Genomic DNA, 16,342 nt, shown 5'->3' on the forward strand with positions numbered 1-16,342 from the left:
CTGACCGATGCCTGCCTCAGTTTCCTCATCTGTAAGATGGCAAAAATAACAGCACCTACCTCAAAGGGTTATTATGAGGATGAAATGAGATAACTGTAAAGCACTTAGCACAGTCCCTGGCACATAGTAAGCACTTTATAAATGTAATTTTTCATTATTATTAACAGTTGTGAAACAACTTTTATTAGCTGTATTAATATTAAGTTTATTTTTGTAAAAGAAAGATTCCAAGAGTAATTTTATATCTCCTCAGCACCATCTAGAGTTAGGAGTCCTTTGATTAATGGGAAAGGAAGAGAACAAGCATTTATTAAGCACCCAATATAGGCCAAATGCAATTTGATCTTAACCACGGTGCCTCTTATTTAAACAAAAATATTCCTCTCATGGAGAAGAATGTTTCTGTTGCTGACCCCAGCCCCCCAAGTTTAAAACCTTGGAGTCACTTGGACTCTTCCCTCTTTCTTACTCACCCACATATGATCAGTTGCCAAGACTTGTTGATTCTTCTTCCATCCCCTCTTCTCTGCTTCTGGAGCCACCGCCCTAATTCAAGACCTCATCACCTTTCCGTTGGACTATTAAAATAGTCCTTCACTTTCTAACCCCCAGCAAAAGACTGAGTCATCCCTGCAGGTATGGCAACCTCTGTAAATCAGTGAATTGATCTCTGGGAGGCAGAGCAATTTAGTGAGAAGAGCCCTGGCGCTAGGAGTCAGTACCTAGCTACTAGCTCTGGCTCTGCTAACTCCCTGGGTGGCCTTTGGCCAAGTTTCTTCCTCTTGTGGGGCCTGTTTTTGATGAAAGTAAAATAGGAGAGTTGAGTCCTGGGACCCTTCCAGGTCTGACTTGCTTTGTTTATAAATGGAGATCTTGTGAGTTAAATTTATAGATTTATAGCCGGAAGGGACTTTAGAGGCAGTCTAATCCAAACCCCTCATTTTACAGGGAAAGAAACTGAGGTCCAGGGAGGTTAAGGGGCTCATCCAAGGCCACACAGGTAATATGTGGCAGAGCCAAGTTAAGAAGTATTTGTTAATCATGTATTATGTAGCAGGCACTGTGCTAAGTTTTGGGGATAAAAGGAAAGTTTAAAAAGTCTCTGTCCTCAAAGAGCTCACAAGTCTAACTGGGGTGATGATATGCAAACAAATATATACAAATGAGATATACACAAGCTAAACTGGAGGTAATCAATAGAGGGAAGGCATTAGCATTAAGGGGGATCAGGAAAGGCTCCTTGCAGAAGGTAGGATTTTAGCTGAGACTTGAAGCAAGCCAGGAAAGCCAGAAAGTGAAGATGAGGAAGAAGAGCATTCCAGGCATGGGGGGAAAGCAACCAAAAAGGCCTGAAATTGGGAGATGGAGTGGCTTGTACCAAAAACAGCAAAGAGGTCAGTACCACTGGATGAAGGAAAGTAAGGTATAAAAAGACTGGAAAGTTAGGGATGGGCCAGGTTATGAAGGGTTTTAATAACCAAACAGAAGACTTTGGGGGTCTCAACACGAAATAGGAGTGACATAGACCTGTGCTTTAAGAAGATCCGTTTGACAGCTGGTTGGAGGATGTCTTGAGACAAAGAATCCAAGCAGTTCACATGTAAGGTGATTCCAGCCTGCACCCAGCTGGTAGCAGTGTCAGAGGAGAGAAGAGGTCTTACACGAAGAGATGTCGTGAATGCAGAATTTGACAGGCCCTGGCAACTGACTGGATATGGAGATGAGATTGAGGAGTTAAGGAAAGGGTCTTGGTTGACAGCCTCAGCCTGAGTTGAGAAGCTGTATGACTGGGAAGATGGCAGTGTCCTGGATAGCAATAGCAATGTGAGGAAGAGGGAAGCCTTTGGGGGAAAAGACAGTAAGCTTAGTTTTGGACACGTTGAATTTAAGATGCCTAAGCAACACCCAGTTTTGATGTCTCATGAGCAGTTGGAGATTTGAGACAGGAAGTCAAGAGAGAAGTTAGATTTGAGAGTCATCTATATAGAGATGATAATTTAATTGATGGGCTCTCAGGACATAGTACAAAGTGAGAAGGCAAGAGAGCCCAGGCAGAGCCTTAGGGGACACCCTAAGTTGCTGGGCATGACCTGGATGAAGATCCAGCAAAAGACACAGAGGAGAGCAGTCAGCCTGGTAGAAATGAGGTAGAAAAGAGCAGTGTCCTTAAAAACCTAGAGAGAAGGAAATTTCAAGAAGAGGGTGCTTAACTGTGTTAAGAGCTGAAGAAAAGTCAAAAAGAATGAGAAATGCAAAAAGGCCACAACTAAGAAATCCTTGGCAACTCTGTAGAGAGCAATTTCAGCTGAATGATGAGATCAGATGCCAGAGGACAGAGAATTAAGAAGATAGCAAGAAGCAGACAGCCTTCTGGTCATGTTCACGGCTGTGTCTGTAAGCAGCAAGGAAGCAACCAGGAGACAGGAAGATAAGTGAGTAGGGATGAGAGAGGGGGCAATAAACTGGAGAAGAGAGATGTAATAGGATTACTTGTGCATGTGGAGCCAGAATTCAAACTGAGGTCATCTGATTCTAGAAACCTTATTTATTCCAGCAGACCAGAGACATCTCTTGATATGTTACCTCATATTGGTTGCCTGGAGCCTGATTTTTTTAGGTACAAATATTTCCATGTATTAGTTCTCAGTGCTTTGCTGGACCCTCATTACCCAGGTGAAAATTAGTTTCTGAACCCACAAACTGAGGGTCCAGGCACAATGCCTCACCCCAAAGCCCAGCCTGAAACCAAATTCAGGATTTTGGAGTAAATGCTAAACCATTTGCCTACAACATATTCCCACCTCCTCACAACTCTACAACTTAGCTTTGTTCCTCTCAGATTTCAAAAGCCTGTTTAAAAAAAAAAATCACTTCTCCAAAGTCTTTCCACTAATTAACCCCAACATTCCTTTAGCTTTGTGGGCATGGAGTTCCAAGGGAGGGACATTGTATTGGATAATCTCTAAGGTCTCTTCTAGCTCTAACATTTTGGGATTCTTAAATATTCAATCTACATAGTGCCTGGCTGGCATATTCAAGAGTCCAAGGAAAACAAGTGGCCATGGTGCCGAAACAGTCAGAACTGGCCCGCCTCCCTCCTTTCATCCTGAACTTAGGTCCAGGTCATTCACCTGCAGCATGTGGGATACATCAAATAGGGAGCAATGTCTTCGGGTATGCAAGTGGGACTCTAAGTGGCTGTCCCGGTACTGCACAGGGAGGCTCCAGCCAGCAAAGGACACCATCTTCCCACCGTGGCTCTGGTGGAAATCAAACAGGGGTGTTTTCTTCAAGGGCTCCTGCCAGGGAGTGAAATCATTGGTCTGAGAAGCTGGCCCCTCCACACCTACTCCCATCCAGTACAGGGCAGGTAAGATGGAAATGAGGCTTGACTCTACTTGGGACCCTTTCTATACACTCTCACTTTCTCCTGGGGTCTTCTTTACCTCTGACAGGATCCAGTCTTCTCAGAGACCATTTCCTTTTCTTCTACCCTCCTTTTAAGTCCCAACTAATATCCACAGGAACCCTTTCCCAAGCCCTCTTAATTCTTAGTGCCCTCCCTCCCTTATTTCCTAATTATCATATCTTGCATATAACTTGTTCCTACATATTTGTTATCTCCCCCATTAGATTGTAAGCTAGAGGGCAGGGACTGTTTCTTGCCTCTTTTCGTATTCTCTGAGCTTAGGTACTGTGGCCTGGCACATAGTAAGTGTGCTTAATGTTTACTGCCTTTTAAGCTCTATTTCCCTCTTCCATTCTCAAGACCTACTTCTCCCTCCTCTTCCCTGGCTGATGCCTTTCTCCAGCTGGTCAGATCCCCTCCCCGCAAAGCTACCCTCCTCCCCTACTTTTGGCTCTACCCCAAACCCGACTTATCCTTTCCCAAGTCTGCTCCTCTCCTTTTCCCTGCCCATATAGACTCTCATTAAGGCCCTTCCCCCTCTCCTTCTCCCTCTCCACAGCTTCCTTCTTCCCCAGGCCAAGCTCCCCTTCCCAGAACCCCTTGACCTGTGCTCTCTCTCCCCTTTCCTGCCTATAGCCTCTCCTCTACTTGTCCCTCCTTAGGGTGTTTTCCTTACCTGAGACCCCTCCCAAGGGCTTCTGCTCTACTCTCCCCCTTTCCTGCTTAAAGACCCTCCCTAGAACCCCAACTCCTCCTTCTCCTGCTTGTGTAGACTATCCCCAGGGCGTCCTTTCACCTCCCCTTTCCTGAACCCTCTTCCCGGGACCCCATCTCCTGCTTCCCCTTGCCTGCCTGCAGACCCTTTCTAGACCCCCCCTTCCTTCACCTTCCCTTTCAGAGCCCCCTCCCCAAGGTTCCCGCCTCTCTCTCCCCAAGACCCCAACTACTCATCTCTTCCCCAAGATTTCAGTACCACCCTCCCCTTCTCTGGGTTTGCAGGCTACTCTTCGGGACCTCCTTTCCTCCCAGAAGCACCCCTCCCCTCCCCTCTCCCGCCAGGGCTCCAGCCCCTTCACTTTGTCTCGTCTCCTAGGCCGCAGCTCCGACCGAACCCCGTCCCACCTGCCCCGAACTAAGAGGCCGTCGGGCTGCTGCGGGGCAGCCACTTCGCATCCCCGCCGCACCGGCGCAAAAAGGGTCCCAGAGCCGCCAAGCCGAGATCCTAAAGCGCTGCATCTTCAAGCTGAAAAGCTGGGACCGGACCCCTAGCCTGGGGCTCTGTTCTCTGACCGCGCAGGTGCTGGCCGGCTGAGCAGCAGAGGACAGTGGGATATGTAGTTCGGTTCCCCCTCCATTTGCCTCGAGGGGGTCTTTGAGTTTTAGTTTCAGCCCTAGGGCAAACTCCAAGATTTTCTTACCAAATATTAATGGTATCAATCGCTGCATGTTAGGACCAGGGTTGGATACTGCCTCTGAAGCTGGGCTTCTAGACCTTAGAAAGGTAAATTCATCCACCATCATTGTATTCACACGGGCAGGGGAACGTTTCCTTTCCCCCCCTTTTTTTTTTTTAACAGGGCAATGAGGGTTAAGTGACTTGTCCAGAGTCACACAGCTAGTAAGTGTCAAGTGACTGAGGCCGAATTTGAACTCAGGTCCTTCCGAAACCAGGGCCAGTGCTTTATCCACTGCGCTACCTACCTACCACCAACATGTTTCATTACAGTAGATAAAATGATAATTTAGATACCCACCCATGATATGTATTTTCCTTTTTTTTTTTTTGTGAGGCAATTGGGGTTAAGTGACTTGTCCAGGGTCACACAGCTAGTAAGTGTCAAGTGCCATGTCTGAGGCAGGATTTGAACTCAGGTCCTCCTGAATCCAGGGCTGGTGCTCTATCCATTGCACCACTTAGCTGCCTCTGTATTTTCCTAAAGTATAAAAAAATTAAATCTTATAAGAGAATCAGAAAAACAAGAACCAGCCACTCGGACAACCTGAGAAACAGAAAGACAGTAGCATATGTCCTGTATCGTGGGAAAAGCAATATATTTGGATTCAAAAATCCTGAGTTTGAAAAACTATTATCTGCTTCTTACTGTGTGACTGTCAGCAAGTCACTTAACCACTCTGAAATTGTTTCCTCATCTATAATATTACCCAGACTGCAGAACTTAGGAGGCCTGCCTTCTTGGAGAAAAGGTCCACAATCAAGGTATCCTAGCAACAGTTTGAAATCCTTCCCCTTCCCCCTTTTCCTTATGGAAGCAGTGAGGTTGCTTATCCTTGTATGCTTAAGATACAATAGTTGTCGATTTTGTTAAGAAACTTGTCAACTCATCCAGGCATACACAATAGGAGTCATCTGCACACCCCAACTGAATTTCTATCATCTCTTTGGCTTCCATATCTTTAAATTAACCAAACCTGTCCCTGACTTCCAGGGGAATGCTCGGGTCACTGCACTGTGGTGATACTTGAGCAAATAAGCCTGTGTGGAATGTAAAGGAACTTAGCTTTGTGAAGAGATCAAGCCGTACTTTTGTGGTCAGGAGAGGGCATTAAGGGGAAAAATAGTTAAACTTTAATTCAAAAAAGGGAGCTGATAGCCAAAGCAATTAACCCTTTAGCTGCTAAGCCATCAGAAACTCCCAATTTTTAAAAATTCACTTGTACCTGAATACTAATTTAGCCCTTACCCCACTACCAAAGCAGGAGCTGTGCACCCAAAATTTTGCAGCAGGAAAGAGAACCAAGATCTGGCAGTTTTCTGCTGTCCACCTGCATACCGTAGCTCGTATTTTCTTTGTAGAAATGCCTTTCTGCTGCCAGCACCTGTTCTGTACTTAGTCCCTGAGCTGAACAGACTAATTCATGTCCTGTCAAGTACTGAAGTGTTATTAGTAATAAACTTTGCTGGGCACCAGAACAAATGGGATAATATATAATGTTTTTTAATCACAGTAGGGAAGTTGGCTACCTACTGGAAGCAGTATACTCAAAAATGGTCCCTCTCAAAGTGCCAAGATAGCATGGCATAGAACTTTCAGGATTAGACAGTAGATATGTCTGCTTCGCTCTGCATAAATTCAGCATCTGCTGGGCTGTCAGACAGGGCAAGGGGAAAGAGGGAGAGGACCCGAAGAGACAGAGATAGAGAGGGAGACACAGAAGGAGGAGTAAAGTAGACCTAAGACAAGCCCCAGTCCATCCAGCTGCAGCTCTCTGTCTTAACTCCCCTCTCTCTTTTCTCCAATCTGTAGCTTGCAAATTCTGTTTGTTTGGGGGTTTTTTGGCAGGTCAATGAGGGTTAAGTGACTTGTCCAGGGTCACACAGCTAGTAAGTGTCAAGTGTCTGAGGTCAGATTTGAACTCAGGTCCTCCTGAATCCAAGGCTGGTGCTTTATCCACTGCTCCACCTAGCTGCCCCCAGTTTGCATATTCTGACTAGGAAAAGAGAAGTTGCTTTGTAACTAACAACCTGCAGGCTCTCAGGGTGCTCAAGAAAGATTCTAGTCAGCTCAGATGATGAAATGGGGGCTCCTCTCCCAAGTACCTTTGGGCCCTCTGTCTACTCTGGACTATAATTTAGATAATGGCTACTGTTTCCCATGATTAAGACAAATCCTAAAGCTTCCAAAGACCAAGATATTCAATTCAGGTTTGGACTTAGGCTGGAGCCAGGTAAGAGGTAGAGAACCGGCTCAAATTAGTATCTTTTGGATGCACCTATATATGTCCATGTCTTCTTCACCATTAGAATGTAAGCTCTTTGAGGGCAGAGTCTTCTGTCTTTGTATGTCCCTGCTCCTAGCCCAGTGTGGGACATATAGTAGGCTCTTAAAAACACTTGCTTGGGGCAGCTAGGTGGTGCAGTAGATAAAGCAGCAGCCCTGGATTCAGGAGAACCTGACTTCAAACCCTGCCTCAGACACTTGACAGTTACTAGCTGTGTGACCCTGGGCAAGTCACTTTACCCTCACTGCCCCGCAAAACAAAATGAAACAAAACAAAACAAAAAACGCTTGCTTGGAAGACCTCATACTGCTGACCGGTATGTGGACAACAGTTAGGCCAAAAGGAGGAGTTCTCCCAAGCCCAGATGAACTCAGGATTAGAAGCGATAGGAAGATACAAGCTACCATTAAGGCAATACACAAGCAGGCCTGGAACTGTCCAGGGGTGTGAAAGGAACTAAAAGGAACAGATCATGTCAATACTATGCACACATTGGTTCTAAAGAAATAACATTGGCGAGTTTTTATGATGAAGCTGAGGCAGGGAAGGAGGGAAAGCTGGCATTTCAGAGTTCAGGCTGAAGCCAGGGGATAGGAGAATTTCCACCCAGAGCCTCTATTCAAGCTGTTTATCAATAGCAAGAAGCCTTAGCAGCCTCAACTAGAAGCAAAGAGGAGAATGATACTCCGGGAGCAGTCAAGGGACATGGGCCTCTTTGAGGATGGCCTTGGTCCTCAGCAGGAATAAAAAGTAATCATTTCAGTCATGAACAAAGTCCAGAGGCCAAACGACCTCGAGGGTTCACGTGTAGGAGAGCAGGTTCAAGTCATAACAGCCATCCACCTGTAACACAAACAGAGCCGGTCAATCCTGGCCACCATAAGAGCGAAGGAGCTAAAAGCAGAGGCCGCTGGACAACTCACATCAAAGCGGCCAATCCGGGCTGTAGTGCGGTTGGCTCGGATCATCTCGGTCAGCATCCACATCTGCTGGACCTCCGAAGAGACCTTATCTGGGTCAGGGAGGGCTTGCTGAAAGAAACACAGCAATGACTTACTAGAAGAAAGGAGTACGTAGCTAGAATGAAAACCCTTCTAGCTCTGCAGAGCTTCTGTCTATGACTAGTGGGGCTTCCACAGCCATGAGTAATAATCACAGCTTTTAAATAGGTCTAGAAGCAACATCCAGCAGTCCAGCAGGAGACAACAGGTCTGAGATGTGCCCAGGGATGGGGTGGGGTAGGGTGGAGTGAGGTGAGTGATTCAGATCTGCCAAATATAGGTGTACAAACCATCCCCTCCCAACACCCAAACAGTTATAGTCACTCCCTACAGTCATGACCCTTTTGTAAGTGCCCTTCCTTGCACTGTGCTTCCTAGGCCCAAGGAGTCAAGGTTTACAGGAACTGGGAGCAGGGACATAGAGGCTTCAGGAAAAAGTGGGCAAAGTGTCCCCGGTTTAGTTCTGATGGCATGTCCACCAAAGCCAGGTTCTTGCAGAAAGAGGCCCAGCACCGGGTCAATTCAATCTGACAAACTCGCACTGATTATCTGGAAATAAAAAACTTTCAGCTAGGTACTATGAGGTTTGGGAGAGGTGGGGGGACAGGGCAAGGAGGAGTCAGAAATACAAACAAAAGGTGACCTTACCTGAAGGAGGAGAGCCGGCTGCTCATAGGGTGCTGGGTGGGAGAGCCACTTGGTAAAGGCGGATGAAGGGCTCTATTAGGTAAACCACCACCAAAAGAGATGGGGTTGGGGGAAGAAACACATGTTCAAAACGGAACTTCTCTTTCATTCCCATGCTCCTTCTAAATTTCCTTCTTTCTATAGAAGGAATCATCCTTCTATCTATCATCATCCTTCTAGTTACCAGGTTCACAAACTCAGAGTCATCCTCAACTTCTCCATCTCACTCACCCCATATAGCCAACCAATCAGTTGCCAAATCTTGTCCCTTCTAGCTTCACAACCCCTCTCAAATCCATCCCCTTGTCTTCACTTGCATTGCGTTTCACTCAACCTAGTCCAGTCCCTCACACTTCTGGCCTGGACTATTGCAATAGCTTCCTAATTGGTCTCCCTGCCTCAAATCTTTCCCCTCTTTATCTTCCATAAAGTTGCCAAAGTGATCTTCCTTTTAATATGCAGGTCAGATGTCACTCCCCTCAATAAATTACAGTGACTTCCTATTACTTTTAGGCTCCAATATAAACTCCTCTCTTTGGCACTCATAACTCTTTCCAATTTAATACCAACCTTGCCTTCCAGGCTTATTATATACATTACTCCCTTTTAGGTACTTCTTTGTTTAGCCAAGCTGGCCTTCCTGCTATTATTCACAAAAGGCAGTTCATATGAGCCTTTGAACAAACTCTCCTCCGTGCCTGGAATGCACCCTCTCCTCCCCCCTGCCTCTTAGAATCACTAGCTTCCTTCAAAGTTGAACTCCAATGCAGCCTTCTACAGATGCTCTCAGTTGCCAAGGCCTCCCCAGGGAGATTGCCTTGTCTTTCGTAATTAGATGTTTCCATGTTGCCTCCCCCAATAGAAGACAAGATCTTTGAGGATAGGAATTGTTTCATTTGTGTTTTCGTATTGCCAGCCCCTAAGCTCAGTGTTTGCATGGGGAGGCCTAACTATAAAATGCCAATCTTCCCTCTTTCTCTAATTCAACTTTATCACCATTCAATCCCCTTACATGGCAGGATAGGGTTCTGCAGTCCTGACTACACACCAGAGGTCCCACATGTAGCTAAGAATCTCACTGACTTTGGGATACGTTCCACACACCAAATACCCCATTTCCTGCCAAATACCCTGAGGGACATCTGGATATCTGGTGGATAATTTGCAGCCCTAGTTACAGCCTGGGAACCATTCATTGTCCCTGTCCTCCCAATTCCTATTCCAATATGGCTGCTATCCCTTACACCCCTTTCACATACCCATGCTCTTTCCCATGCCAATGGTCTGCCCAAAGATACAGTTTAATGATTTTCACTCTCTATTAGATTGTGTGTTTAGACTGTGTCATATATAAATTCGGTACCTTACCCACTACCTAACAAAGGGATCTGTATACAGTAGGCTTTTAATAAACATTTGGTGAATGACTCTATCCAGGCCTTGACCCAAAGGTAAGGATGTCTACCCACAGTTATAAGCACACATAGGAGTTTGGTATTCAAGGACTGATTATCTCATTGCATCCCATCCCCGATTTTTTTTTTTTTTTTTTGGTGAGGCAGTTGGGGTTAAGTGACTTGGCCAGTACGTGTCAAGTGTCTGAGGCTGGATTTGAACTCAGGTCTCCTGAATCCAGGGTCAGTGCTTTATCCACTGTCCCATCTAGCTGCCCCTCCCGACCTTTTTTGATGCTTATTGTACCTTTGGTGAATTTAATGTATACAGTCTAGCATAAGCCTCAAAACAAACATTATCCATCTTATCTGGCAGTACTCCTCATTGATCAGGAAAGTCTCCCACCTGTGGTCCATGCTGAAAAAATTGCAACTCCTCCAACGTGAAGTTGAGCCACAGTGGAGATGGCTGTCGCAGAATCAGGCGCAGCTCCAGCACCTTTTCCATGTCACACAGCATCTGCAGAAAGGCAGGCCCACCTCCATCACCAGCACGCCTCCTGTGGGGCCCCCTCCCAGCTACAGGGCCCTTAGGCAACAGGGAATAACCAGGGGAGCTACCTTTGGGGTATGAGAGAACTCCCTCCTATTTAGGACTGAAGATCCTGAGGACCTGGAGCCAACCTTGTTACAAGACCTTGGGGCTTCTGCCCAGAAAGCCCTGACACTTGTTCTATCTACAAGGTCCAAGCCGTTTTGATGCACAAAGTGCCATATAATAGCTAACAAATTTATTCAGCACTTACTATGAGCCAGGCACTGTAATTTACAATTATTATCTCATTTGATCTTCACCCTAACCCTGAGAAGTAGGTATTATAATCATTCCCATTTTACAGTTGAGAAAGCTGAAGCAGACAGGGATTAAGTGACTTGGCCAGGGTCACACAGCTAGTATATATCTTGGATTGGATTTGAACTTAGGTCTTCTTGAGACCAAACCTAGCACTCCACAGCACTCCACAGCCATTAGTTATCCACTGTGCCACCTAGCTGCCTGGTTGGTTCTTGAAGAGGACCAAAATGCTATTGCTACATTGGAGTCAAGTTACAGTGTGGCTAATCAGACCAATACAAGCCTGGAATGCTCTATCACAGGTAGGGCACAAATAGTCCACATGAACATTTCAGGTGGAGATGTCTCTAAATTTGTGCATCTCACACTTTTGAGCTTCTTTTTGCCCAGAGAGCACAGTACTTTCTTGGATATGGTCACGCCATTCTGGGTGGTCCTTTGCTAGCATCTCCCATGTCATAAATCAATTCCAAAGTTCTTCAGAGAGTTGCCTATAGAAAATCTGAACTATTATAATTCTTTGGGCTAAATATTCTCCACTTGAATATCTATTTTCCCAATTCAGAACACATCTAGAAAGTGATTAGGCACCACCGAAATCTAGCTCTGGGCTATGGACTGGGCCAGCCTTTCTGGAAAACAAATTGGAACTATACTTAAAAAAAAAAAAAAAAAACACAACAAAAAACGGGGCAGCTAGGTGGCGCAGTGAATAGAGCACTGGCCCTGGAGTCAGGAGTACCTGAGTTCAAATCCGGCCTCAGACACTTAACACTTACTAGCTGTGTGACCCTGGGCAAGTCACTTAACCCCAACTGCCTCACTAAAAAAACACAAAACAAACAAAAAAAACCCCCACTAAACTGTGCACATCCTTAGACCCAGTGACAGCACTACTAGGTTTATACACTAAAAAATTAAAACATAGGGAAAAAGGACCCATATGTATAAAAAATGATTCCAGAGGACCAGTGAGAAAACATGCTTCCCACCTCTTGACAGAGGGGTGATGGAATAGAGGTGAAGATTGAGATATATGTTTTTGGAGATGGCCAATATGTAGACTTGTTTTGCTTGACTATGCTAACTGGTTACAAGGAGGTTTATATTTTTGTTCTGGGGGGTGGAGAGTTGGGGGAGGGTGAGATGACAATAGTCATACAATAAAAGAATGATAAAAGTATCAATGCCACATTAAAAAATTTCTCAGAGGGGGCAGCTAGGTGGCGCAATAGATAAAGCACCAGCCCGGGATTCAGGAGGACCTGAGTACAAATTCAGACTCAGATACTTAACACTTACTAGCTGTGTGACCCTGGGCAAGTCACTTAACCCTCATTCCCCCCCCCCCAAATTTCACAGAGTAGAACAGAAGGAGGTGCAGAGGAAACACAGACAAATGGGACAATTTTGGAACTAATATCCTGAATGAATTATGTACCTAAAAAGAAACAATCTTTATACAATGGAGACCTGTACTTCCAGGTATAACCTTTTTTTGTTCTTTGTATGTGGAAATGCTCATATTTGCTGATGTTTATCAAGTATAAAATGACCAAATTATGTTAGTCCCCCTTTTTTAAAAGAAAGAAATCTAGCCTCTGGGTTTTCTTAGACCTTCATACTCCTTTAGTAAAGTATTAACTTTAAATTAAATTTTAATTTAAAAATTAAAACATTTAAATTAAAATTTAATTTTGTTAAAAGTGAGTTTCAAAGAGTAAGAAGTCAGGTCTATTCTCCCCAGATCCCACTTCTCACCTTAACTCTAATGGAGAGAGAGTTCTCACTGACCTGATGCTTGTATAGGGACACATAGTCCTGGGCCCCTTCCTCGTTGTGTGGATTAGGCATTAAACAGTAGTCTCGTAAACAGGTAATCCATTTGTTGGATGAGTGGTTCGGGGAGCCAACCTGGCGCACACGGATACTCAAGAAGGCTGTGTAATAATTCTTAAAGCTGATCTCCTGCAACTAAACACACACAAGGGCCCCAGCTAGGGCTGGCACTACTGGCAAGAAAAAAAAATCAGGCCATATCTACAAAATTTTTTACTCTGTGCTCCAATGACAAATACAGTGGACAGAACCAGGACAAAGCTTTGTGTATCCAGGTAAGCTTTAAAAGCCCATCCATTCAAGAATAAGTCTGTGTGTTCAAGGAATTTTTAAGCTTTCACAATAACATGTAGCTTGACTTCTTGGATACTTCATGGATCCGAGTTCCCATCTATAGGGGTCCTTTTTCCAATAATATACATCCCAATCTAGTCAGGCCTTCTCATCCTGTGTAACTCTTATCCATGTCCTCCTAAAATTCCATTCAATATGACAGGGTTCTTCCTCTGGATGTCTTGTTGTTACATGAATACCAATGAAGCACACAGATTTCATTAGTTACCTCTTGATCCAGTTAGATGACTTGCCCATATTTGTTTCCTATCATACATCTCTCTGATATCCCATTTGCCACTTCTATGTAATTCTTCATTGGCAATTTGTTACAGCCTATTAATAAGCATTATGTGCCACTCCATCATTCTTTAATTCTTCCCAAACTGCAGTGTGCCCTGACTCAGAGCCACACAGCATCACCAGAGGGATATTGGTGTTAAAAAGATGGGCCTTTGGGGTCATTAAAAGAACATCATGGGGGAAAAAAAAGAACATCATAATTTCTCCAAAACAATCCAGCCCACTTTCTTCCTTCTCTTCAATTCTGGGTCCCAGCCCACTACCCATGCATGGTTGTTTGTCCAAGTCATAAATACTAATACATCAATTCTATAAATTGTCTCTCCAATTGCCTAGCATAATATGGTCATTCCCTCTTCTATTTGGTCCCTGCACTGGGGATCCTCCATAAAGTGACAAATGTCTTTTTTTAAGCTTCTTTTAATATTAATAGTCAAACAGTTGTTAAACAGACACCTCTACTGAGCTACCTTCTATCATTTTGACATGTGTAGAGGAGTTCTTAGAGGGAAGACTTAAAGGGTCTGAGTTCTAAAATACCAGAGCCTGGGACTCCCAAAGTACAATCAAGAAATGCTCAAAGTGGGTGTAAATTGGCTTCAACAAATTACCAAAGAAATGTGCACAAAGAGTAGCAGAATGGATATTCTTATCAGAGAGATTTATAACCAGAAAAAGGGTTGGGGGGGGTCACATAAGAGTTAACCAGTGGAGAGCCCTGGGCTCCAAGGAGCAAGGCTTCATAGAGAGAGGTTGGAAGATGTAGATTTAAATTCTGCTATGCTGGACAATTCATCTTATCTTTCCAGGCCTTAATTTCCTCTACTGTAAAATAATAATACCACCTGTAGTATCTACCTTAACAGGTTGTGAGGCTCAAATAAGATGCCTGTTAAACATTTTGCAAACTTTAAAACACTATATAAATGTCAGTTATTATTATTTTTATTAGCTCCACTGGTAATCACACAAATGTCAAGAGAACTAGAGGGAAGGCATTTGGTGGACCCCCACCTGGGGTAGTTGAAAAAGACATTGGATAAGAGTTGAACAGGAGGGGTCAAAGTACGCACGTCCATGAGATTACAGATCTCCTAATTTATTGGGGGATAAGGTATTTTAATATCTAACTCCCAGGACCATTGTGAGCAAAGCCCTTGAACAAAGAGCAATAGAAATGGGGGGGGGGTGTCGTTATCATCACCTTCATCACACACTCTGCTGGGCAGGGACTTCGGAGGTCATCCGGTCCGACTGCCTCATTCTACAAATAGGGAAACTGAGCCCCAGAGGTGGGAGGAGTCTTGCTCCGGGCACCGGGCTTACAGGAGGGACAGGGTATGGGCCAGTCCGTGGAGCTGCAGCGTCGGCCCATCTTCCCTTAGTGGTCCGGGGGTACCCGCAGCGCCGGCCTTCCTCCTCAGCCCCGCCCCAGCCCGGTTTGGGTCCAGCCCCTCGGGCCGGCGCTCACCTCAAAGGGCCCGGCAGTGGGGAAGGTGACGTCGATGACCAGGACGCCGGGCCGGCCCTGAACCGTCCGCACATCGCCCACCTGCAGCGCCACAGCCCCCTTGATGTGACAGGGCACCTGAACCCGGGACATGGCGCCAGCGGCCGCTGCATCGAAGCCTTCTGTGGTCCGAGAATCCGGGGCCAGGAAAACTACACCTCCCAGCAGACCGTGCAGCCTGACAGAGAGCTGTCCTATCAGCATTCAGTAGCGGCCGAGCCCGGGACGGAAGGCCCTCCGGAAGCACCCCTTCAACCAATCCCCGGCCCTCTCCTACCTTGTAGCCCCGCCCCTAGCTAGAATCTCAGAGTTGGGCTGGGCGGAGCAGGCAGAGAGTCTCAACCGGTTCAGGCCAACGGTTTAGTATGGTCAACAGTCGTGTTTGCTCGGCCGTCCTTACGTCTGCTCCTTTCTCGCAGAGCCCGGACCCTGATGGAGGAAGTCGTGGTTTCTAAAAACCCTTGCAGTAAATGGATCTGGGCGAGCTGTTGAGACAGGGTCTCTGTCCTATTAAGTGGGACCAAAACACAATATAGTGTAATATACTGTACACCAAGACGCGAATACATACTAGATGTTTACTGCCGCTAGGTGGCGGATTGAGAGAGCACTACTCACAAAGGACCTGAGTTCAAATCCTACTCCAGAGTCTTCTTCAGCACGTCCTTTAACCCCTCTGTGCCTCCATTTTCTTATATTAAAATGGGGATAATAATAATTGCACCCCTTAGGTTTATTATGAGGATTAAATGAGATAGCACATGTAAAAGAGCTTCGCAAACAAAGTTATGTAAATTCTAGCTATGTTATTGGAAATAAACAAAATATAGCACTCTATGGGGAGAAAGGGGAGTTGTTTTGTTACAAGGATTATTATTTTTTCCTATTAGCACACTCCATGTCGATTTTGGTTTTGGGTTCTTATTCCACTGACCTCACTTTATAGCACAGGATCATTTATTTCAACGAACATTTAACATGCGCCTACTATGTGTTAGCCCCTGTGCTAAGCACTAGGGATAGGAAGAGAGGCAAAAGACAGTCCCTGTTCTCAAGGAGCTCACAATTTTAAGCTAGGAGAGACCTTAGAAGTCATTCTTATTTTACATATGAGGAAAATGAGGCCCAAGAGAAGAAAAATGATATATGTAGCAGACGACAGAACTGAAATATGAAGACAGAGCTAGCCCTCTGAATATAATAAATCCAGGCCTCTCCACTGCCTCAAGAATCCATGCTTTCTTCAAAGAAAGATGAGTTTCTTCATAT

General features: G+C 45.2%; 2 protein-coding genes across 6 annotated transcripts in view; both read right to left on the reverse strand.

Annotated features, from left to right (window-relative positions):
- AMT (aminomethyltransferase) overlaps positions 1–5,206 on the reverse strand; it is a 27,848-nt gene extending 22,642 nt beyond the window's left edge. Inside the window, exons 1-2 of one of the 5 annotated variants that reach the window (XM_043977341.1) lie at positions 4,532–5,074; positions 3,132–3,299 (exon numbers count right to left, since the gene is read on the reverse strand). In XM_043977341.1, coding sequence (XP_043833276.1) covers positions 3,132–3,299; positions 4,532–4,930 — 567 coding nt within the window. In that variant the 5' untranslated portion in view covers positions 4,931–5,074. Of the gene's footprint in view, positions 1–3,131; positions 3,300–4,531; positions 5,076–5,163 lie in introns of those variants that run through there. The other 4 variants (XM_043977339.1, XM_043977343.1, XM_043977340.1 and 1 more) reach the window with 4 other exon arrangements.
- A 1,139-nt stretch (positions 5,207–6,345) lies between these two features.
- NICN1 (nicolin 1) lies at positions 6,346–15,243 on the reverse strand. Its single transcript, XM_043978420.1, has 6 exons — positions 15,035–15,243; positions 12,883–13,062; positions 10,639–10,752; positions 8,800–8,871; positions 8,074–8,181; positions 6,346–7,993 (listed from the first exon to the last, which is right to left on the reverse strand). The coding sequence occupies exons 1-6, from the start codon at positions 15,164–15,166 to the stop codon at positions 7,952–7,954; spliced, it is 648 nt and encodes a 215-aa protein (XP_043834355.1). The 5' UTR covers positions 15,167–15,243; the 3' UTR covers positions 6,346–7,951.
- Between the last annotated feature and the right edge of the window lie 1,099 nt (positions 15,244–16,342).

The sequence above is a fragment of the Dromiciops gliroides genome, chromosome 1 (genome assembly GCF_019393635.1).
Source record: "Dromiciops gliroides isolate mDroGli1 chromosome 1, mDroGli1.pri, whole genome shotgun sequence".
NCBI lineage: Eukaryota > Metazoa > Chordata > Mammalia > Microbiotheria > Microbiotheriidae > Dromiciops > Dromiciops gliroides.